Consider the following 23,587-nt stretch of genomic DNA (forward strand, 5'->3'; position numbering starts at 1 on the left):
TGGTCTTCTCAATCAGGAACATAGTAGCATACATTTGATCTCGTTGCCTTTCTGTGACAATGTTCTCTTCCTTGCAAAAGATGACCTTGATTCTGTCTTCCAACTCTTGGATGTCCACATCTGTCTCGATCTCAATCCGTCTGTCAAGGATGGTACACAACACCTCAAACACCTTGTCTTGAACTGGATGGATGGTGCCTTCAATTCGGTTGCATCTGGTGTTGACGTCTTCAAAAAGAACTTCCTTCATCTAGAGCAAAGCTGACCACTGCAGGAGGCTATGGGTTCCTCCATCCATTATATTTTCTTGCGCTAGAATCCGTCTTGGTGTTTCTCTTATCACTTGTAAGACTGGGATGATAACATCTCTAGTGTGAGTGAATGCAGCCACAGTTATCATTAGATTATGGATAATCTCAAGGACCTGGATAGCTCGATGAACTGTCTTCATCATTCTTGTTGCAAATTCAACGGCTACTTTGTGAGATTCATCAATCCAAGAACTCATGAGTTGAACTAGGCTCTTCACCCTTTCTACCTCACTTACTGATTCAAGAGGAAGTGCATGTAAAGGAGATATTGTTGGATCCTGTCGTCTCAAAGGCTGGTTAAGATGGTTAAAATAATTCCTCCAAGCACTGACCTCCTTTTTAAGCTTCTTATTCTTTTCCACTTCCTCTTTGAGTTTGTCTTTGAGTGTTTTCAGTGAATCAGTTGCTTCTTCCATAGCCTGCTCGGTGGTAAGTGGACCAAGATCAAATGTTTCTAGATTATATTCTTCTGCTAGAATCTCATCCTCATATTTGTCCACCACTGGTGTAGCTATCTGCACTTTTCTGGATCCTGTCTCATCTCTAATTACCTTTGACATCTTTGTGGCCTTCTTCTTCTCTATTACTTCATGAGAATTTCCTATAAGGCTTTCCAAGTCAAATACGTGTTCTTCCTCTTCAACCACAACTACCCTTGTCAGCCTCTCTTTCAGCCAATCCGGAATGGCAGATCTTGTTTCCCTCACTTGTATTTCTTTAGGTAGAGGTCTATCTTCCCGAAAAGGAGATGTTGCTTCATCATCATTCTTTTCTTCTTGTTGCTCATTAACACCAACTTGGGGAGATTGACTTGATGAATGCTGAGGTGTCTGTCCTTTTCCTTGTTTATCATTCTGTACCATGGATTCCATAGACTCATCAATTTCATACACTATCTGCCTCTGATCTTCTCCTTGACTTGCTTCCTTTTCATGCCTAGAAGATGTGCTTGGTGGGCGATCAGGATTTATTTTCTACTTCTTCTTGGAAGGTTCTCTCTTCTCAGGTCCTTCTTTCCTCTTTGAGCCTTTGGAATGAGAAGTATTCTCACTCACACTTGCCTCTCCTTCTTCTGGTCTTGCTTCCAAGGTGAATGTCATAGATACATTCTGCTCCTTCAACTTTTGATGCTATACATCCACCCATCTGCGAGTGCAAGATAAAACGGGAGCCATCAAAGCTCTTAGGTCTAAAACCTCGGGCTCATTCCAATCTGTCTTCACTTCTTTATCTTCCTTCTCATAGGATGACTGGAGGTATCTAACACTATCCTGGGCTTGATCGGCTACTCTATAAATTTTGCATTTCCTGATGAGATCCAAGGGTAACCTGGAATGCATCTTTCTTTTGACCTCTACATCATCTTGGACATTCATCCAAAAGTCTTCCACCTGAAACTCATGCTTGTACTTCTTCCCGACTGTTTCTTCTATATGACCATGAGGATCAAAATTCTCTCTCGAGGCAAAGGATGTGAATGAATATAGAGACAATTCTTTCTCCGCATCTTCCGTGGCCTGAGTATTAGGACACACTTCAACTAAGTTCCCTAGTATGATGGGCACGAGAATCCCATTTCCATGCTTGTGTCTTGATGCCTTCGCATAAGCTGCCAACTGTCTAGTCACCTCAAGTAGTACTATCCTGTCTGTAGGATATCTTGGCAACATGTAGGGCGGTGAAGGACACCCATGAACTCTGATGTATGTGAATTTTGGAAACTGAATGAACCATGCACCATGCTTCTTCATGAGCTCTTGTGCATCCAGAGACAGTCGATTGTGAATCCCACCTTGCAATATCCTGGTAATATTCATCGTGAAGGTGTCATTGACTAGCTTGTAGTCACTTCTTGGCGGATGATGTAATTGAACATAAGAATCACAAACTCTTATTTCTCCGGGTCCTCTTCCAACAACTCCTCTGTGAGGTAGTCCTGCATACTCAAAACCTCTGATCAAGGCATATACAACATATGAACTCATGTGAAATGACTTGGTAGGCCTTAGTCTTCTCAACTGCACATCCAGGATGTTGCTAATGATTCTAGCCCAATTGAGCATTCCCTTTCCTTGGACAATCAGTTGTATGAAGAAGAACATCCATTTGTCAAAGAAGAAAGCTTGAGAGGCACCCGTGACCCGATTGAGCAAGGTTATCAAATCCTTGAATTCTTCTTGGAAGTCGATTCTATGTGGTGTATTGGGAATCTTGTTCAAGCGAGGTCTGCTCTTGAGTAGCCAATTCTTGTTAATGAAATTCAAGCAGGAATCAGGATCATCCTCATAGATAGACCTAGCTCCTTCTAGACTTTTGTAGATCATGTCTCTATGTTCTGGGAGATGAAAAATTTCGCTTATAGCTTCCTCCGAAAGATAGGCTAAGATAGTTCCATCCTCGGCTACGATCGTCCTTGAGTGTGAATCATAGTGCCGGGCACATTCAATCATCAACTCATGACACTTGACTGCGGGAGGGAAACCTCCAGCTTTGATGATGCCACTCTCAATTATCTTCTTTGCAAAAGGTGACGGTTTGCCGATGTAGGGCGCTTCCCGAAACTTCTTCACATTGAAGTTTCCTAGGTTGGTGTCTCCGATATTGCTCCACTTGGGCACAATCCTGGTCTCCAATTCGTCATTTCTCTGATTCTCCTTGATGAGAGCCTGTCGAGTAGTAGATCCTCCAGCTTTGGGGGTCGTCATTTGATACCTACATAAAAGCTTAAAGTTAGGGCTTGAGCATAATGTCTTCATTATAGGAGATTTGAGACCTTTCAAGGAAATAACTAAATATTAATTTGAAGATAATGATAAATCTAAGAATTATGAATTTTCAAATTAAATTAAAATCAGATTGTACAAGACTTAGATTTTTCAAAAGATTATTATGGAAAATTAAACTAAATCTTGAATAAAAATTTCAAAAATCTGATTCTTCATACCTCTTCCTTGAATTTTAGCTATCAACCTTGAAAAATGAAAGAAGGAAGATGAGGAATTTGCTGGGCAAGGATGTTTGATCTGAATTTCTGGTCTTCCTTTGGATGAATTATGCTTCAATCAGCCTTCAAAAGAATTTTGCCTTCTACTAGCCTTCAAATACTTGGCAAATTCTGGAAATTAACCTTCAACTAGCAAGAAATTCGCCTCCAACTTAGCTAGAATTCGCTCCTCTAAATCTGCTCTTCAAGTTCGCATGAGAACAATGAATGAATGATTTGAATTTGTCACAATACACCTCCCTTATATAGGGCGCTCACCTTGATTCTCCTTGAGGCCGACTTGGCAAATAGGGAATAAAATGAAATAAAACCCCTCTTAAAGGATGGTCGACTTGCTTGTAAAGACAAAATAATGAGTATTGAGCGCTCAAGCATAACTTTTTATTTTTAAAATTAATTCCAAAGCTTCAAAGGTGGATTTTTCATTTATTTTAAGGCTTAGAAATTAATTAATTAAATTATAAATGCCTTAATTCATGTGAACTTGTTTCAGCCTCCTAAATGTCTTGTAATAGGCTAATTTAGTGAAAAATTATGGGCTAGCTTAGGAATGTTAAAGCTTGATTAAGGCTTGATGAATCTTCATTCCTTAGGCATTAAAATATCCAAAGTGATGTAGGTCTAAATCCTTTCAAGGCTTATTTGAACCCCTCATCTAGGCTTGTTCACTTCATGAATCAAAATCTTCACAACCTAGATTTGCAATCTCCCATGTCCTTGTCTTCACAATTTTGCAACTTACCCTTGACTCAATCTAACAAAGATGAAAAATAGGTGTTTTTGAGGATTTCGCCCTGGACCCTTTGGAAGGGTCAGGAGCGATTTTCTCTTTTTAGGTCAAAATTCATCTTTGCTTGATCATTAACCTTCTCCAAGGCAATCTCCAGGGTCTATTCACCTCAACCACTGAGTTGGCTCAACAAGATTTTGAAGGAAACACTGCTTTTTAGGAATTTCGCTCTGGACCCTTTGGAAGGGTCAGGAGTGAAATTCACCTCTCAGGCCAATTTTCCAATCTCCTTCACTTCAATTCATCAAAATTCGCTCAGTTTGAACCCACTTCTCAACTTACTAGCATTGGTTTGATCTTCACACGGCGAAAAAGGTCAATTTTGCTCAACAACCTAGCTAGGGACAGGACTTATCTAGAATTTCGCTTTGGACCCTTTGGAAGGGTCAGGAGCGAAATTCTCTCTTGAGCTCAAAATTCACATTTTTTGAAGGTCCAAATCTCTCCAAGGCATTCTAAATAGCTTCTTTCACTGTAATCCAGGCCTAGTTTTACTCAAATCTTGAAGGAAAGGTATCTTTAGTGTTTTTCGCTCTGGACACTTTGGAAGGGTCAGGAGCGAATTTCTTTGCTTGTAGCTCATTTTTCATCATTCCAACTTCAATCCACCTCACAAGGCTAGGAAATAGTTCTCTTCTTTCACCCAATCCAAGTTTGATTTGTTTTTGCAAGGCAAGATAGGAGTTTTTAGGATTTTCGCTCTGGACCCTTTGGAAGGGTCAGGAGCGAATTTCCTCCTTTGGCCTAAAATCATCACTTTTGGAAACAAACATCAACTCAAAGGAAGTCTCAAGGGCATTTTTTTTACCTTAGTCTAGTCTTGTCTTAGCATAAATTTGAAAGGAATAAGTAGGTTTTAGGATTTTCACTCTGGACCCTTTGGAAGGGTCAGGAGCGAAAATCTTGTTTTAGGTCTATTTTGCCATCCTTTCAACTTCAAATCACCTCCAAGGCATAGAACATCTTGTCTCACTCCTCTCCAGGGTATAAAAACCAAAATCTTGTCTTGAATTGCAAGGAAAAAGGTGAATCTTAGAAATTTCGCTCTGGACCCTTTGGAAGAGTTAGAAGCGAAATTTTCATTAGGCTTTAAAATTTGCATTCTTGGCAACCAAAATCCACTATAAGGCAATCCAAATGCCTTCTCACACCCTTGTCCAAGCTTGGTTTTGCTCAAAATTTGGAAGAAAAGATGTTTTTAAGGATTTTCGCTCTGGACCCTTTGGAAGGGTCAGGAGCGAAAATCACTTCTAGGCTCAATTCCTTCATCTTTCATGGTCTCTAGCAACTTAAAGTCACTCTTAAGGGCAACTTCCTCTTCATTTTGCCTTATCCCACACTTGATCTAGCAAAAACTTGATAGCAAAAAGAAGTTTTGAGAAAATTCGCTCTGGACCCTTTGGAAGGGTGAGGAGCGAAATTTTCATTTTTGACCCAAAATCATCATTTTTAAACTTGAAACTTCTTTGCAAGGTAGGATTTCATCCTTCATTACCCTAGGAATAAGGTTTCATGTCCAAGAAAGGTCAAAAGGTAGGTTTATAAGGAATTTCGCCCTGGACCCTCTGGAAGGGTCAAGAGCGAAATTTCCTTTCCTGGCTAGAATCCTTCATTTTCACAACTTCTAAACATCCCCAAAGGCTAGATCATGTTCATTCTTCATCTCATCATGCCTTGGACATCAAGTTTTGGCCAAATAAGGCAAGAAATGTCTCTTAGAGAGATTTTCACTCTGGACCCTTTGGAAGGGTCAGGAGCGAAAATCTTTACTTGGGCTAGATTCTTCATTTCTCCCTTTCAAAACGACCTCAAGAGGCAAAGACAAGTTATTTCACTTCCATCCACGTCATAAAATATCAGAAACTTAACCTTCTTCATTGCAAAAATAAGAGCTTTTGGAATTTCGCTTTGGACCCTTTGGAAGGGTCAGGAGCGAAATTTCCCTTTTGGTCCAAAATCCTTCATTTTTATATGCTTTCAAACCTTCAAAGGCAACAAGAATGTCTAACCTTCCTTCCAAGATACCCTGCAAATCAAAACTTAGCCAAACTCAGGAGGAAATGAGATTTAAGAAGATTTTCGCTCTGGACCCTTTGGAAGGGTCAGGAGCAAAAATCTCATTCCAAGCTAGATTGCTCATTTTTCAAGCTTCAAACCACTTCAAGAGGCAAGATTGAATCATTTTCCAACATTAGGAACAAGGCTTCTAGCCCATTCAAGGCAACAAACAAGGTGTATGATGAATTTCGCTCTAGAACCTTTGGAAGGGTCAGGAGCGAAATTCTCCTTTAGGCCTAAAATCTTGTTCTTGAATATCAATCAACTCCATCTCTAGGCAAAAACATATCAATTCATCCTCAAACATGCCTTAGAAAACAAAACTTAGCCAAAACTGAGAAGAAAATGAAAGCAACAAGGATTTTCGCTCTGGAAGGGTCAGGAGCGAAAATCATATTCCTGGCTAGTTTCTTACCCTGGTTCACTCCATTCTCCATCAAACTTGATCAAATCAACTCCCCTGCTTCATAATCAAGACAAATCTCCATCCAATTTGGTCTAGGTAAGGTCGAATTGGGTTTTCAGGGCCAAAGGAAGGCAGGAAAGGGAGATTTCGCTCTGGACCCTTTGGAAGGGTCAGGAGCGAAAATCTCCTCCTAGACTGGCTTTCATCATTTCAAAGCCTAAAAACTCTCCTTCAAGGCAAAAATGTATCAACTTTCTCAATTATACCTCAAAAGTCAACAATCTTGGTCATATTCTTCCAAAACTCCTTCAATCATCATCAGGTGCATTTGCTCATCAATTTTTGAAATCACCACTTCGATCTCCTTCTGATCACTGACTCTGCTCAATCGACTCAGACCTGGAAGAAAACATGACTCTAACAAGAAAACCATCAAATTAGACCTATCCTGACCTTAGACCTATTCACCCTCTTCTTTGGTCTAACCAGCTTGATCCTCCTGAAAGAAATGCTTCAGAAAGGCAAACTTAAGGTTCCAGGCAAACAACTAACGACCTCCAAAAACTAGGCTAGACTCAGCTTGAAAGGAACCCTAAAACGAGCTTTCAAAGATTAGCCCTAATCTAGCCAGCCCAGGCAACCACTCACTCACTCAAAACCAAGCAAGCAGAGAGAAAAACTAAGGGAAAGCAAAACCCTAAGAAAAAGAGGGGGTCCCCATTCTGATGGGGCGATGTGTGAAATGGTCACAACAGGTATTGGATACATAAAGAGCTTGAAATCTTTCATTCAGATCATTAGGAGGAAATTGTATTATTTATTTATTTAATTCAGTTTTTTTATCTGCTCTGTAAGAGCTAGTGCTGGTGGCATTATCGGTTGCACATAATAATAGTACAGAGCATAGACGGCACCAAGGGATTGCAGATATTGGAATTATATATCAGAAACAGTAGCCATTGTCAAGTTACAAGCATTCAGTTATCAATCTGAAACAGCAACCTATCGCTGTTAGAGATATCTATACATTTGCAATAAATAAACTGATATATCAGACATAGCAAACCATTGCTGAAAGCAATATATATCAATTGCGTAGGCATATCGTAGATCAGACATAGCATCATTCCTTTATCACTATAAGCGTTTAAGTAATCTCATTTATAGCATATCTCATAATTGTATATCAGGCATTGCTATCAATTCTATATCAAGCTTGCATACTTTGATAAGAAATAGCAGTTGATAATTTGTGTAATATCTTTTATATCTTTTACTTGGTTTAATTGCAACCATTTGATAGAGTAAGAAGAAGCATCTAGGTGATTGTCCCAACTTTCCAAGTTAGCCAAAAAGGGGACATTACAACTTGGGATGCTCCAATCAAAATAAACTCCACCCTTAATTATTGTAGTAATGATATAAAACATACAAGGCTTGAAAGCTCCTGCCTCCTCTTGTTCTATAAATTGATTGCGCAAAGTGATCATGATAGAGAATCCTTCAACTAACCTCATTTCTATATCTTTGGCACTTGTGATTTCTTCTCTTTCAGCCAACACTTGCCAATGGCCTTTTCACATTCAAGAGTACCATTATCCCTAACCTTCTTGAATTCTTCTAAAGCAATTTCTTGAGTCTCCTCATAGAGTAGCAAAGATATCGAAAAGCAGTTGATCACTCAATGACTAAATATCTCTCTTTTCAAAACCATAGCACTGCGAAAACAAATTCTTGACTTTGAATGGACACGGTAAAAGAAACTGCTTCAATATGATCGCTATCCCGTAACCTTTTAGCCATTTTACTTCTACTTTTATTTTTCCTTCCAAATCCAATGCTTCCGCATTAACAAGCTCTAGATCAGTTTCTTTGATTTTAGGACATTCAGTCACCAAAACTAACAAAGTATCCATGGTTTGAAAATTAAACTTTATGTTTGAAACTGTAAATGATATTCAAATTTATGTTCAAGTGTGAATTTATATATATTATTATTTCTTTACTAATATTTTCTGTTTCTTATGTCATAGATTTCTGAAGATTACATTAATTATTTAGATGCATCCTCAGCACTTCGTTTGCATATACTTATAGTTCTATGCTTCACCGATCAAGGCATGCCTTGATCGGTCAGGTCTTTTAGACATGCCCGATCAAGACATGTCTTGATCGGTGCATAGACACTGTTTCAATTAATATTGCCACTTATCATATGTTAATGCCCATAACTATCGGTCACGTCATTTCTCTTTATCGTGAGTTATACCGATAGCTATCGGTCACGTTATTTATCGTGCCGATAACTATTAATGATCGGGGCAACGTGAAGTAATATAGTTACCCGATAAATGATCGGGATAAGTTAACAAATAAATGATCGGTATTAACATGCATTTTAGAATGATGACTATTATAGTTATTATATGATAGCATTAATCGATGCTATCATATGATAGCTATGGTAGTTATAATTCTGGTCTGATCACAGCATGAGTAATATTATTGATTATGCATATGAGATGGTTATAACAAGTTCATTTATTTAATCATGAGGTCTATACTTAAATTGTAGCTATATCGATAAGGTAGATGATTGAATGAGAGATAAATGAAGTCTCTCATTCAATCATTTATCTTACCGAAGCTACTAAGTTTCAACAGAAACCCTAGGCTTTATGATACACGGTTGTTTTGTTTACAGGATCCAATTGTCAAACAAAAACCCTTCCTTGGCTTTCACAAAACTGTTGTGAAGAATGCCTCTACCAAACACTTGGAAAAAACAGTCAAAAGATAGAAAATACCTCTTCAAATCTGCCAACATGAATGCTGATATCTTGCCTTAAAACAACTGAAAACCTGCTGGAACAGTAATGAAAAACCCTAGCCATAATCCCTAAATTATCACAAAAAAATGGATTAGGTGTATGTTAACGATGACAATGACTGGAAATCTGTCACAAAACCCTAGGCGCTCAGCAAAAACATCCGAAAAAGTGACTGTGATGACTGAAACATTGTTCAACGTGTAGAAAAGCCTAGGCACCCTTGAAGAATGTGAAAATCTGCCACTGGAACCTGAAAATTAGAAAACCCTGAAGACTTGGACTGATGAAGAAGAAGAATGGGGAAGAATAATGCATTTATAATTTTACATACAAATATCATCTATTTCTGCCCTAATTTTTCCTTCTCCAATCATGCACCTGAAAATAGAAGCGTTTCTTTTCCCTTATTGTATTTTAGAAAACCTGTCTGTGGAGCATGCCAGTATATGGAAATGCCTTTCTTTTTGGTTTTGGAAATCTGTTCTATCTTTATAGAGCACCAAGAATTTTGAACAAGTCTGGTCAGCGTTTAATGAGGAAAGTGCTTATGAACAAGCCATGCGCAGCAAATGCCCTTGTATGGCACAACATTTGATCTTTTGAAAACTTGCAATCAGTCTATGATGAATTGCACACTTGACTGCTGCAATGAACATTTTATGTTTTTGACAATTATTATATGACAGAGCACATGCCTTCTATATGGATGCAGATTTTGACCTTTCTGAAAGTTGACTCCCCTTTAAAATGGTGTATGCTTTTGAATGAGAGACAATTTTGAAATTTTTGTGTTTTAATGTTCAATGTATTCCTTTAGATAGGCATACACCTCATAAGTCAGACAGACTTTTTGTTTTTCAAAAACTTGTCTTCCTTCACATGGATGTGTTTAATACAGTCGATATTTTTCATTTTTTTTATTTTTTTCACCTCCACATAGATGCACACCCTTTAACTAGGCAACATGTTTTCATGCCTTACTGAGATTTTTGAATTTTCTTTATCGCTTGAACTGTGACCTTTGCCTTGCTAGATGCACTGGAAAGCTCTTTTTGTTAGCCCTGCAAAGACACTGACTAGAGACAACAGAAACAACACAACGCCCAAATCCACAAAATCCATTGAGATCTACAGTACAAATGCCACAGCATGGAAAATCTAACCAATGTCACTGATTAGTCAAAAACTGCAAGTTAAAGATTATTGAAGGGTTGTTAGATATCAAAGCTGTAATCCTCATTCATTTGTAGTATATTGGTATGTAACCCAGCAATGTGTTCCATTTGTTTTTAACTCCATCCGCCACCCGAAATGTTTCAAAAACACAGGGACAGGTAGGAAAGATCCCACTGTCATCCCCTGCTCAGAGAAAAATGATTAAAATAGGAGGTAGACGGCCCCACACCCCTTTCCAACAACCCTTAACCTAAAAGTAAAAACAGTCACTAACACGCAAAAACAAAACCTCTCACATTTTGCCATTTTGCATTAAGTGAGAAGAGAACAAATAAAAAGAACAGCAGTGAGAAAAAGATGAGAGCATCAAAACTACATCATTTGAGATAAGTTTTCCACCCACTATTCATTTGCACAAATCCTTTTGAATTTTTTTTGCTTATTTGAGGTTTTTTGAGCTTTTTGTTTTATGTTTGCACTTGCGGCTGTGTTTTCCCAAAAAAAATATGAGCAGCAGTGAGGGTTATGGTAATGGAGGTGAAGAAGTTGCAATTCAAGAAAGAAACCATATAGGTATCAAGAGTTCTTTTGGATGTGGGAGTGTTGCAAATACTAGTGGTTCAAATAACCCATTTGAAAGCCCTTCCAAACTCCTAAAAACTTATCACAAAAGCCCATTCAATCAAAAAAACCCTTATGCAAGTCCCAGCAGCTGTGACAAGAAACAAAATTTAGGGGGAATTGAGTTTGGTTATATCATTTGCGCAACAAGAATTCTAGGGGCAGCTACAAAAAGGCTTATAGTCATCTTTTGTGGATAGTGGACAACAGGTAAAAGGTTGTGAAAAATAACCCTAGCTAGAAAGGTCAAGATGAGTAGGTTGTACAGAGGATGAGGCAAGAAATAAGGGTGTATCAATAGCTACTAAACAATTCAGTATTTCATTTCCCACCCAAACCATGGATGTTGAAACTCAATGGGAGAAGATTCTACCAAAGGAAAGACAAGAGATACTAGTTCCGCAAGGATGTTCAATATGCAAGTGAGGGAAGCGGCAAAGTCTTCAATTGCCAATTTTTTCCTTGCCCTTGACACCTCATTTCATGTGGCATGTCCTCTGTATTTCAAACTAATGTTTAAAGATGCAATTTCTGTTGGTCCCTTGTTTGCCCTCAAGAGAACACAAACTATGCATGAGCCCCCTTGAGAGAAAGTAATCATGTGTCCCATGATGACACATCTCCCTTGAAAAATGCCATTTTCAAAGACAAGGGCAACCTTTAGATTGTGGGAGACTAGGAAAAAAATCCCTCCAATGTGTCTCCACAACCACCAAAAGCAAGAGATGCATCCCTTAGAGCGGGGGCATTTTTGGGGCATCCCCCCTATCAAGAATGCTGGAACATCTCCAAGACCCTCAGGAAACTCAGTCACATCCCTCACGTCCTGAAAACCTCAAGTCAACCCCCAAATCTGACACTTTAAAAAAGTGGTTTTTTTAAAAAAGTATTCTTTTAAAAATTGAGCCACCAACCCTATCTCTAATTGTCTAATGGGCCTTAATAATACCTTAAACACTAAAAAGAGTATTTAAATTGCATAGCCATCATCATTTAGACTTGTCAAATTCTTTAGCTTCAATATTACTTCTTTGAAGAATGAAGATTTGGTTAGACATAATGAAATACTGAGGACTTGGTATTCAAGAAAACATAGTAATAAAATTATAGAAATGACAAGTCATGAAGGTTCATGCGGTCTCAAAGGCCATACTTTGGGTTAATGGCAAGGGCTTTGCCCCTCAACCTTGTCATGTACCACGACAAAGGATGCACCAAGGGCATTTCCCCTCAACCCTACTGAGGGCTCCAACCCCAAATCCCCACCATAACTCTATCTCCAAATCAAGGTCCTTGGTCCTCCACATTTCCTAAACCCATCCCCCATTCTGAAACTACGTAGAACTATAGAGTATCCTAAAGTGCATGGTGATAGAAGACATGAAGCACACTTTCCTAAGGATGGGTTGCTCTATTATCATGGATGGGTGGACTAATATCAAACATGAGCCTCTCATCAATATCATAGTCACATATGCAACTAGCTCTTATTTTCTTAGAGCTATTGATGGTTCTAGAAAGCACAAAGATGCAAGCTTTCATTTTTTTATTTTCAAGGAGGCTGTATAAGAGGTTGAGGCCTAATATGTTGTCAAGATGATCACCAATTTAGCACGTATGTAAATTAGCTGGCATGATGGTGGGGGCCCTGGGGGGTGCTTAAAAACACATTCTTTGGACCCTATGTTGTGTTCATGCATTGAAATGAATTGGGGAGATGGATTGATTAAAGAGAGTGATGGCAAAAGCGAGATATAAATGTTCATTTGTAACAACTACATCTCATTTTCTTCAACACTTTTTTGAGAAAGGAATTTCTCAAACCCATAGAAACAAAATATGTCAACTACTTTATTTTGTTAAAGATGATTGAGGTGCAAGAGTCTCTACAATAAATGATGGTTAATGTAGAGTGAGGTAGATGAGTAGAGAAAAAAAACAGTCTAAAGAAAAAGTGTGTAGCAAAAAATGCTTAATGATGATTGGTGGTCCACAATAAGGTAAGAAACTTTTGATTTTATTGTTAAAAAAAAATTATCAATATATTAATGTTGTACTTTTACAATTATTTTCATTTTTTGTAATAGCATTCAAAATTTGTCATATGAGTCTTATTCTTTTTTTTAAAAGGTTGTTTGTAGAAATTCTAATATAAACTCTCCTAGTCTTGAAGAGATTTATGAAACATTTGATAGCATGCTTGGACAGATAAGGCAAGCAATTCACAATAGTGTTCTTGATTTGGGACCATATAAGAACCATATTAGACCCATTATGATATAATGGTGGAACATTATGATATAATGGTGGAACACTATGAACACCCCACTTCATATGGCAATCTATGCTCTAAAATTCCAAATGGTATGCAATAACACCTACGATATTGCCTCATTCAGACGATGAAGAGGTGAATTAAAGGCTCATGAAAGCCCTTTGAAAGATGTATAGCAATGAGGAGTCAACTTTACTTAAAATTTTAAAACACGACAACTTGCCTTTGTCAATCTCCAAGGCTAAATTAGCTAAAACCAACCCTATTGGATGGTGCACATGGCATGTCCATGATGAATCACAATTGAGGATGTTTTCCAACTGACAATTTCCACAAGTTGCCAATTCCTTTGTTGTTGAGAAGGATTAGTCCACAAACAACTTCATATTGTCAATTAAAAGGAATAGGCTTACCTATTAGCAAGTTGGGGAGCTTGTGGCCATGCAGAGTTCCCTACAATTTCAAAATAGACAACTCATGAATATCAACAAACTCCACTTGCATGACAGAATGTTGATCCTAAAGAAGCCACACAAAAGCATGAGGTGAAGGCACGAGAGGAATTGGTTGGAGTTCCATTGGATGAGGCAATCCCTCATATTGGCAATGACTCAGATTCAAGATCTAATTTAGATTCAGCCTTAGAAGAAGATGAAACAAAGGCATCGCAGCAACAGAGGTAGTTGTCTACATTCTACCCTTTTGGAGTTGTAGCTTTTCAACCTTTTCCTTTTGTTGTATGTGCACATTGATAATGAAAGCTAAAATGATTAGACATTGAAATGTCGTTAATTTAAATGTCAACTCATGTAAACTCTTAATTCATCCCTAAAGTTTCAAAATATGGTTATATAATGAATATGGTGAATGACTTATCATATGATATAAGAAACTTTCTATATATTTTAAATTTTCTCTAAATTTTATTTTGTCATCCCCTATTGTCCCCTAGAAAATGGCTCCTAGAAAAGCCATCCCGAAACACATCACCCCATCCCCCATCATCCCCATCCTGAAAACTCTATAGAACATAGGTATATTGATATAAAGCATGCCCATAAGTATTGATCTATTTAGTGCCTATCACCCAAGGGATGACCACATAGGATTGTGTTTTTATTTAATAGTTTAGTGCAAATTATTAAAGGTTACCTTTACAAGTTGGGATAGATTAATTTGTCTCTCATTTGATATAGGAAGCAATACACATAACATAGAACCTATGTTCCACGGGGACGCAGGGACAGCTTTTCCCCGTACCCTACCCGTCCCTCATTCCCAGCTAAAAACGGAAACGTTTCTGAGACTCGCTTGGCCCGTTTCAGAAGATTTTGGTGGTCATTCAATTGGGTTGTTCTGAGAAAACCAGAGAGAAGGCAACCCAGCTGCTCAAGTTGTTTAGCCACTACAAAGATGAGTTGGAATGTATAGACTGTCTATTTCAATGATGCAAAGTGATCTTTTTAATTGTTTAGCCTTTGATCACGATTGCATCTTTAATATGCTTACTGAATTCGGTATTTTGAAAGGAAGCTCACTATCACAAGCTATAATATAAGACTCCAAATATAAGTCTGTGTAACAATTTCTGGTTTCTGAATTGAATTCTGGTATGCATGTACCTGTGTATCTTCTATTTTTTTTCTTTCATCAGCTGGTTTAGACAGGGAGGTGATCAAGAAGAAAATGCAGTTCTTGTTTGGGTTTGGTCTTGTTTAGATTCTAATGGCGTGTCTTTTTATCACCCACCATTTTTTAATACTGTATAACTATATTGTCTATTTACTTAATAAAAAGTAGTGTATGACTTGTTTATCAAATAAAATGCATCTTTCAAGATGTTTATGTTAATTATGTAAATTCAAGTCTAATTCTATGTATTAAGCTTCTACACTGTTATGATATGCATATTTGAAATTTCTCTATATTTTTTAAAATTGTTGGCAAGAGACACTGCATTGTTGCCCAGATGTTGTCATTGATGGCAACTTGAGTCAAATATCCAATACGCAGTTCATGATTCATTCATACTGGAAGATTGATTAAGGTCTGATGAGGTCCGGTGAGAAGAACGGAACATCCGGCAGAGTGTACAGTGTTTTGGCTAGCGATTCAAATGTGTTTAGTATTTGGTGTTGCGGATCTCGGAGATGCATTATGGACATGTAATATGTCTTATTTGTAATGTCCCCTTCTCCGTAGTGATTAGTTCAGTGGTCCATTGGCCTATTCCAGAGACCCTTAGGCTATTTGGAAGAGAGAATTAGGGTTTCCAACCTTTGTGGAGTTCTGCATGAGCTTTTTAGGGTTGGCAGGAGGGAATTCTTCAGTTCTACTTATGGTTTCCTTTTGGGTTTTCCATGAACTCCAGGGTGGCATAACATGCATTTGATTCTTTGGTGAAGTCAGAACTTACTATTTTTAGTAAATTAGGGTTTGGCTGTTTGGTTGATGCAGTTCTACTGAGCTTTCCAAGCTCTTTCTCTGGGTGCGAAGATTATGTTTTTCGGAGCAGTATTTCTTGACTTACTATTTTTAGTAAGTGGCTGTGTTGAGCATTTCTATTTTTAGCAGTCTCGGACAAGGTCCTGACTCAGCACAATTCAGTGGTCTTCATCGCACAACTTCATCCTTGATTTTGGTATTAATCAGTATTGGAGTTGTAAGTTATTTAATTAAATATTAATTCCTTATCCTAAGGTTTGATATTTAATTATTTTTATTACTGATTAATTGTGTTATGGGGCAACTTAGGAAAAATATCTATCCGCCAGCAATATTCTTATTTTCCTAAGTCAATGGCATTAAAAAAGGTGGCATTGAGAAAGATAAAATATTTCAAGTTTTTATTATTTTATATCGCAAAGTTGTCACCTAGGAAAAAGTTCGAACTTTGCCTAGGGAATTTGGGAAAATTAACACCATGTCTAGGGGAGGCTATGACATGAAATGAAATTGAATTTCAATGGTTTTGGGCGCCATTTGGATTTGAATTTCAAAGGGAAAAATCTATAAATACAGGTGCTTGGCCTCTCATTTGGTAAAAAATGAATTTGCATCGTTATGCTGCCAAATTGGCGATTGAAAATCTGAGCTTCGAAGTGTGGCTTCCTAGCTAAGTCTCAGTTTCGTACTTGCAAGATAGTACCTAGCTGTGTCCATGTATTCCCAATGTTGTTGGTGAGTGAGTTGCAGATTGTGGAGTGTTTTAATTGAGATTGGAGTGTTTTCTGGTTGCTGATCGCGGGACTGCTGAAAGTGTATTTTGCTCACACCTCTTGGCCAGGCGATTCCATCATTCTGGGTACCGGCTCATCCTTCCTTCCTACCACTGGCGATGCATATTGTAAGTTTTAGCATCTTATTTTGAGTGTGGATTTTTATATTGCAAATCGAACTTCCCAGGTTAGGCGTTGGGTTTTGTGAATGCATTGGGAAGCGTGCAAAATAAATATGGGTGTTTCGATGGCTTTCCTTGGGTTTGTTTTCATTGTAGCGGGTATAGCCATTGTTTAGAACAGATTTTGGGTGAATTGGGTGAGTAATGAAAGAGTTATGAACATTTTAGTGAATCCATAGGCTGCTGGTTTTGCAATTCCAGCCTGCAAACTTTGATGTTAACAGAAATTTCATGTTCTTATTTGGATGTTCAGCATTACTCTCTTCTCACATTATCTTGATTATTGTAAGGTTAAGTAGTAGTACTACTAACCAATTCTGGCTTGTAACTCTCACCCCGTTGAAAAGTGGAAGAGGCTAGCTTGCCGCCTATTTTTCAAGTAAATTGTAATTCAGTCATCCCACTGCATAAGTGGTCGAGTGATGTCTAAGTGTAATGGTCCTCCCGCTGCATAAGCGGTTGAGTTGAGATTGTTTTGTAATTTCAGTCCTCCCGCTGAAATATCGCGGTTGAGTGATTTGTGCCTTTGTATGTTTCTCTTGGCTAGTTCACCGCCAAGTTTCTTGCATTCCTGCTAGATAAGCGGAAGCGGCTGGCTTGCCGCCCAAGTATTGTATTGTTTCCAGTTATTTGAAGCTAACGATCCCCTCAACACCGTATGCTCTCACCTTCCCACATTGGGCACTTGGTGATCAAAAAGTGGAAGGGTTGCATTTTCCAGCAAGTTTTCAATTTATGATTTCTAACCTTAACGGGTTATCTGTTTGTGGATGATTATTATTGGCCTAAAAAACAAAAACAAAATAACTGGGATACTACATTATTCCTAGTTTATGGCCTCTGGTGTTGAGTCTTATGTAAATTAGAAGATTCGGTAGACAGGTTTTCTAGTAGAACAGTATTCATCAGCAGTAGCGTGTTAAGATTCTTTGTGCGGATCATGCAGAGTGATTTTGGCGGTTGTTTGCATTTTCAAGGATGTTGAGCCAACATGTGCGAAGCGTGTGGACAATTTGTTTTGGTCTGCATATGCATTGGAGATTGGATTGAGCCGTTTTGGGTAACACGTTTTATTTGCGTGTTATGCGTTTTTGGGCCGACATGAAATAGATTTATTTTGATGTTGCGATATATATATAGGCGATTGATTTGATCATTTTCAGTATCTGTGGCTATGTGTGATGTGTGTATGAGTGATTGTGCGCAGTTGAAGGATTTGTGCTTCGGATTACTGCAAATTATTATCAGAACAGAGCAGAGTTGCGGAACAGAGTATTTTGTGCTTAACCAGAACTGTTTCAGGCATTTGTAGATGTTGTTTATCAATTCAGACATTCCAATTATTATCTGTAATCTTTTGTAAGGCAGTGAGCCTTCCGGGGTTGTAGCCCTTACTTGTAATTGAGCAATGAGCTCTAGGCAGTGTGCCTGAATGCATGTGCATTCCCCTCATGTAATATTTTTATACTTCTAACAGAGTATATTAATATTGTGGGCAAGTGCAGTGGGCCTTTGATAGGTCGGTAGGAGTTCAGATCCAGGAATACCTATACAATTCCAATGACTCTAAGGTCTAGAATAAGAATCTATGGGGTTACTTCAAAAACTTCCACGAAGAAATGCATGAGAGGGAAAGAATCCCTAAATCTATTGTAGAAAAATATCAGGACACTATCTATTTTATGGTAGATACAGATCAATGTCTGATGGAAGTTGTAGAGCCCCGAACAATATGGATTGTGCCTATGGGCTATGAGGTCGAAGAACAGATTTTGGAACCGTATGCACAACATTTGTTGAGTTAATTGGTGGACCCCAATGAGGAGAGGTTTGGCACATACAAGGAGAAGAATTTAAGCTACATCAGCAGTTCAAGAAGCCTGCAATACAAAATAAGGTAAGAAAGGAGGTAGAGGCTCTTGCAGAAAGCATGGGGATAACAAAGGAAGCGGTTCGAAAAGATAGAGAGGAAAATATTCTCTTTGAGGAGCAGAGTGTAAAGAAGGAATCTAAACCGGAAGCGCCTAAGCCTAAGCCAAGGCAATCCAGAAGCACAGCTCCTTCCTTCAGTCCTGCAAAGACAACAAGCAAGCCTAAATCTTCAGTCAAGCCATCGGTGAAGGGAAGAGGAAGAGAGGACAAGCTAGAGTATTTATTCCTATTGATGATGAGGAGACCGAATTGGATGAAGCAGTGAAGGAGGTGAAGGCTAAAGTTGCTAAGGCCACAAAAGTTGCAAAAGAAGAGCCATCCGGTAGAGTTAAACCTGGCAAGAAATCCAAGCCATCAGAACTTGATGAGGCATTGAAGAAAGGTAAGCTAGAAGTTAAGCCTCCCATGTCTTTGAGCGAAATTGTGAATGAAGTTGTTAAGAATGGTAACCTAAAGCCATTAGCAGAATGGTATGAAAATTTTGATGAATCCGGGAAAAGAACTTTAGAAGAAGCTAGTGTAGAGTATTTGAATGTATATAGTAAAGATTTGATTGAACTAATGACATTCATACCCAAGAGCTTGTATGACATTTTGGATGCTAGGAGACAAACAGCAAATAAGCAAGATGAGAACCTGAAAGAATATATATTTGATAACTTATGTTTAGTTATCACTAAAGAAGAGATAGATAGACTACTTAAACTAGCAAAAATATGAGTTCAGAAGTAAGCACAAAGTAAATAAAATCATGTTAGGGAAAATTGATGAAGTTGCACAGGAAACTGAGAAAATTTGGAGAAAAGTTTTGCTAGAAAACAAATATGAAGTCAATCAAGAATCTCATCTGGAAGAGCAAAACATGCCAACTCAAGCCGAGCAGACGGTAGATGATACTTCTATCCCGGAAGTCCAAACAGTTCAACATGCAAAGGTTAATGTGCAAAAAGAAGTCAAAGCTAAAGATGCAGTTGACAAGGGTGATGAAGATACAGGAAAAGCAGATGAAGGAAAGGACAAGGTTGAGAATCCTCCGGTTGTTGCAGTTGACCCTCTGGTTCCTGAGAAGAATGCAGAAAAAGAAAAGGTGGAGATTAAAGTTGAAGTCAAGACTGAGGCAAAAGACACTGCAAAGACAGTAAAGGGAAAGACAGTCATTGATGATCTGGAATTTATTCAAGGTCTGATTAACCTTGCCTCCCTCTCTCGAATTCAAAAGCTTCAACTTGCATCATTTGCGCAACCGAAGGCTAGTGAGGATCTTTTGAAATCTCATACAAAGGATAGTATGTAGCTAACCTTGGCAACCGGTGTTTTTGAAAAGTTGATGCCCTCGTTTCAAAAAGATACTTCAGAATCTCAGATACTCCATCCGGGCAATTAAAGAGTTTGATTAATTCTGTAAATACACATTTTGAATCTTTTGAGAAATCTGCTTAGGAGAAGGTCAAAAATGAATTCAATGCAAAGAGGCTCCGAAATTTGAAAAAGATGATTGTTAAAGACAAAGTCACTTTAGATACATGTGTGAAGAACATGAAAGATGCACTGTCCGAAGGTGGGAACTTATATAAATCATGCTTATCTTAGTCCAAGTTCGCTGTTGCCATTGAGAAGAAGTCAAGTTACATGAGGATGAGCTTGAATGCATATCTCAGTCGGTTGATCCTCTGTCAGTATCATTGAGTAGTCATGAAAATAAGGTGATATCAATACTTGAGAAAATCAGAAGCTTGAGTCATAAACGGGAGAGAATAATTGGCAAAGTTGGAGAACTTAGGTGTCTCATTACTCCTAAGTTAGATATTATGCTCAGTACCTTACAGGACTCTCAAGATGCTTTGGCCAACAGTGATCCAACAGACCTGAAGACCACAGAAGCCCAAGCTTATCTTTTCAGTGGTCTGATAACAGTTTTGGAGAGCTTGAAGAAGGGTTGGGACAGCCACTTGGACAGATTGAAGAATTTATATGCAGACATCTTCAAATTTTTGTGTGTGTACATATGTAAATAACATTTTTGGTCTAAATTTTTATTTCCAAAATTCCATCTTTGGCATTATTGTCAAAGGAGGAGTGTATAGTAGTGAAAAATGTTGATCTTAGGGGGAGTTATTGATTTTTGGAGTCTGGCAGTTAGATTCTTGTTGCAGTGTATATATTTTGGTTTTGGTACGACACTTAGTCATTTTTCACTAAGTGTTGCCATCAATGCCAAAGGGGGGGATTGTTGGCAAGAGACACTGCATTGTTGCTCAGATGTTGTCATTGATGGCAACTTGAGTCAAATATCCAATCCGCAGTTCATGATTCATTCATACCGGAAAATTGTTTAACGTCCAATGAGGTCCAGTGAGAAGAACAAGACATCCAGCAGAGTGTACAGTGTTTTGGCTGGCGATTCAGATGTGTTGAGTATTTGGTGTTGCGGATCTCGGAGATGCATTATGGACATGTAATATGTTTTATTCCAGGTTTATGGCCTCCGGTGTTGAGTCTTGTGTAAATTGGAAGATCCAGTAGACAGGTTTTCTGGTAGAACAGTGTTCATCAGTAGCGTGTGAAGATTCTTGTGTGGATCGTGAGGAGTGATTTTGGCAGTTCTTTGTGTGTTCAAGGATGTTGTGCCGACATGTGGGAGGCGTGTGGACAATTTGTTTTGGTCCGCATATGCATTGGAGATTGGATTGAGCCATTTTGGGTAACACGTTTCATTTGCGTGTTATGCATTTTTGGGCCGACATGAAATAGATTTATTTTGATGTTGCGGATATATATAGGCGATTGATTTGATCATTTTCGGTATTTGTGGCTATGTGTGATGTGTGTATGAGCGATTGTGCATAGTTTCACATGCGCAGTTGAAGGATTTGTGCTCCGGATTACAGCAAATTATCATAACAGAGTGGAGTTGCAGAATAGAGTATTTTGTGCTTAATCGGAATTGTTTCAGGCATTTGTAGATGTTGTTTATCAGTTTAGACATTCCAATTATTATCTGTAATCTTTTGTAAGGCAGTGAGCCTTCTGGGGTTGTTGCCCTTACTTGTAATTGAGCAGCAAGCTCGAGGCAGTGAGTCTTCCGGGGTCGTAGCCCTTACTTGTAATTGAGCAATGAGCTCTAGGCAGTGTGCCCAAATGCATGTGCATTCCCCTCATGTAATATTTTTATACTTCTAACACAGTATATTAATATTGTGGGTTTGAATCCCACTATAGTTTTTCCCTTAACCAGGTTTCCACGGTAAAATCTTGGTGTTATGGTGTTGTTGATCTTTGCTTTGTGTTTCTACACTTTACTTTTCTTCATTTGCACTAAGTGGTTGAAAGAACAGGTTAATACAGATAAAAATTCCAGAACATTTATTCACCCCCCCCCCCCTCTCAGTGTTCCTTGATTCCAACAAAAATTCCCCTATGTTTTTACCAAGCGTCCCCTAAAAAATGGCCCAAAAGTACCCCCATACCAGAAACACGTCCCACCATCCCCTGCCGTCCCTGTCCCCAAAACTCAGTGAAACGTAGCATAGAACCATATCAGGTCTAAATCAGGCAACTTGATGACACGCACCAATGGAAGTAATACATAATTAAATTAAACCCCATTCATGATATGTCTTCATGGAGATTGAACACAAACTCAACCAATAGCAAGATAAAAATCTAAAGATAATAAATGACAACCTTTAATGGATGTATAATTGTTCAATGCTATTCTAAATTAAAAATAACCAGGTAAATCAGCCATTTACAGTGACCTTATATAGATATTGCCAAAGGAATCCTAAAATTGACACAATATTACTTCAGCATCAAGTCGCATGGTTAAATCATATACTAATGAACACCATAATGTATAATTTACATGAAACCTGTGGTCCACATGTCTGGGTTCATGTCAGAGCAATATTAGTGAAAGATGGGACAAGCAAACTTCTAGAATCTTAACATACAATTCAAATTTCATAACACATTGACAACAAAAATATTACTGCCTTTATCAATCTTAAATTGTTTAACTGGTATTACAGTCTGCTGTATAATTTGTTATTTCATCACTCTTATGACCTCAATCTGCCAATTCATCAGGCTGGAATTCATATCTCTTCTCTTACATTTAGAATCTAAGAAATTAAATGCCCGTACAAGCATACCTGTGTATAACAGTGCTATTATAAATAATGACTTAATGAGATAGAACTGAATAAACTCAACTCACCTTTAGAGGGTAACCCAAGCAAACTACTGCAGAGACATCAATATCTTCTTTTTCTGCTACCATGCAACTTACCCTGAGATTAAAAAATGATAAATCTATATAAACTAATATCCTAAAGTATGTTAATGAGCATCCCAGACCTATTTTTCTGGCACTTTGACAAGCGGTTACTTCATGATTAGAATTTCTTGACACACAAATGATGACATTTCTTTAACTATCCTTGATATCAGAGTTGTATGCCAACATCATTAGTACCTCGAGCCCATTGATTTTCCCACCAAGATCAGTGGATGCCCTGGATGCTTGGCAACAGCTTTCCTCACTTCTTCTACATGAGGATCAACCAAATTTTCTGCCTTAGGAGGTGCCCCGCGTTTTCCTCCAGAAAAATCTGCAAAAATTCTTTTACCCATTTAGAGCTGCTATCTATTTATTACTATCAATAAACAATAGGTTATAATGAAAGGGCCATAGTGACGTAATACTTCTAAAAGATTGTCGCCCTTTTTTCAACAGAAATTGTACAGTATGTGAGGCCTACACTGGGAATGCTTGTCACAT

The 23,587-nt window shown here is 38.2% G+C and overlaps 1 protein-coding gene across 1 annotated transcript in view; it reads right to left on the reverse strand.

Moving 5' to 3' along the window:
* The window catches only part of LOC131031150 (uncharacterized), a 122,369-nt gene that overhangs the window by 80,947 nt on the left and 17,835 nt on the right, over window positions 1–23,587 (reverse strand). The window contains exons 4-5 of the mRNA XM_057962190.2: window positions 23,282–23,417; window positions 23,024–23,096 (exon numbers count right to left, since the gene is read on the reverse strand). Of these exons, the coding sequence (XP_057818173.2) occupies window positions 23,024–23,096; window positions 23,282–23,417 (209 nt within the window). The remainder of the gene's footprint in view (window positions 1–23,023; window positions 23,097–23,281; window positions 23,418–23,587) is intronic.

This window comes from Cryptomeria japonica, chromosome 7 (assembly GCF_030272615.1).
Source record: "Cryptomeria japonica chromosome 7, Sugi_1.0, whole genome shotgun sequence".
NCBI classification, from domain to species: domain Eukaryota; kingdom Viridiplantae; phylum Streptophyta; class Pinopsida; order Cupressales; family Cupressaceae; genus Cryptomeria; species Cryptomeria japonica.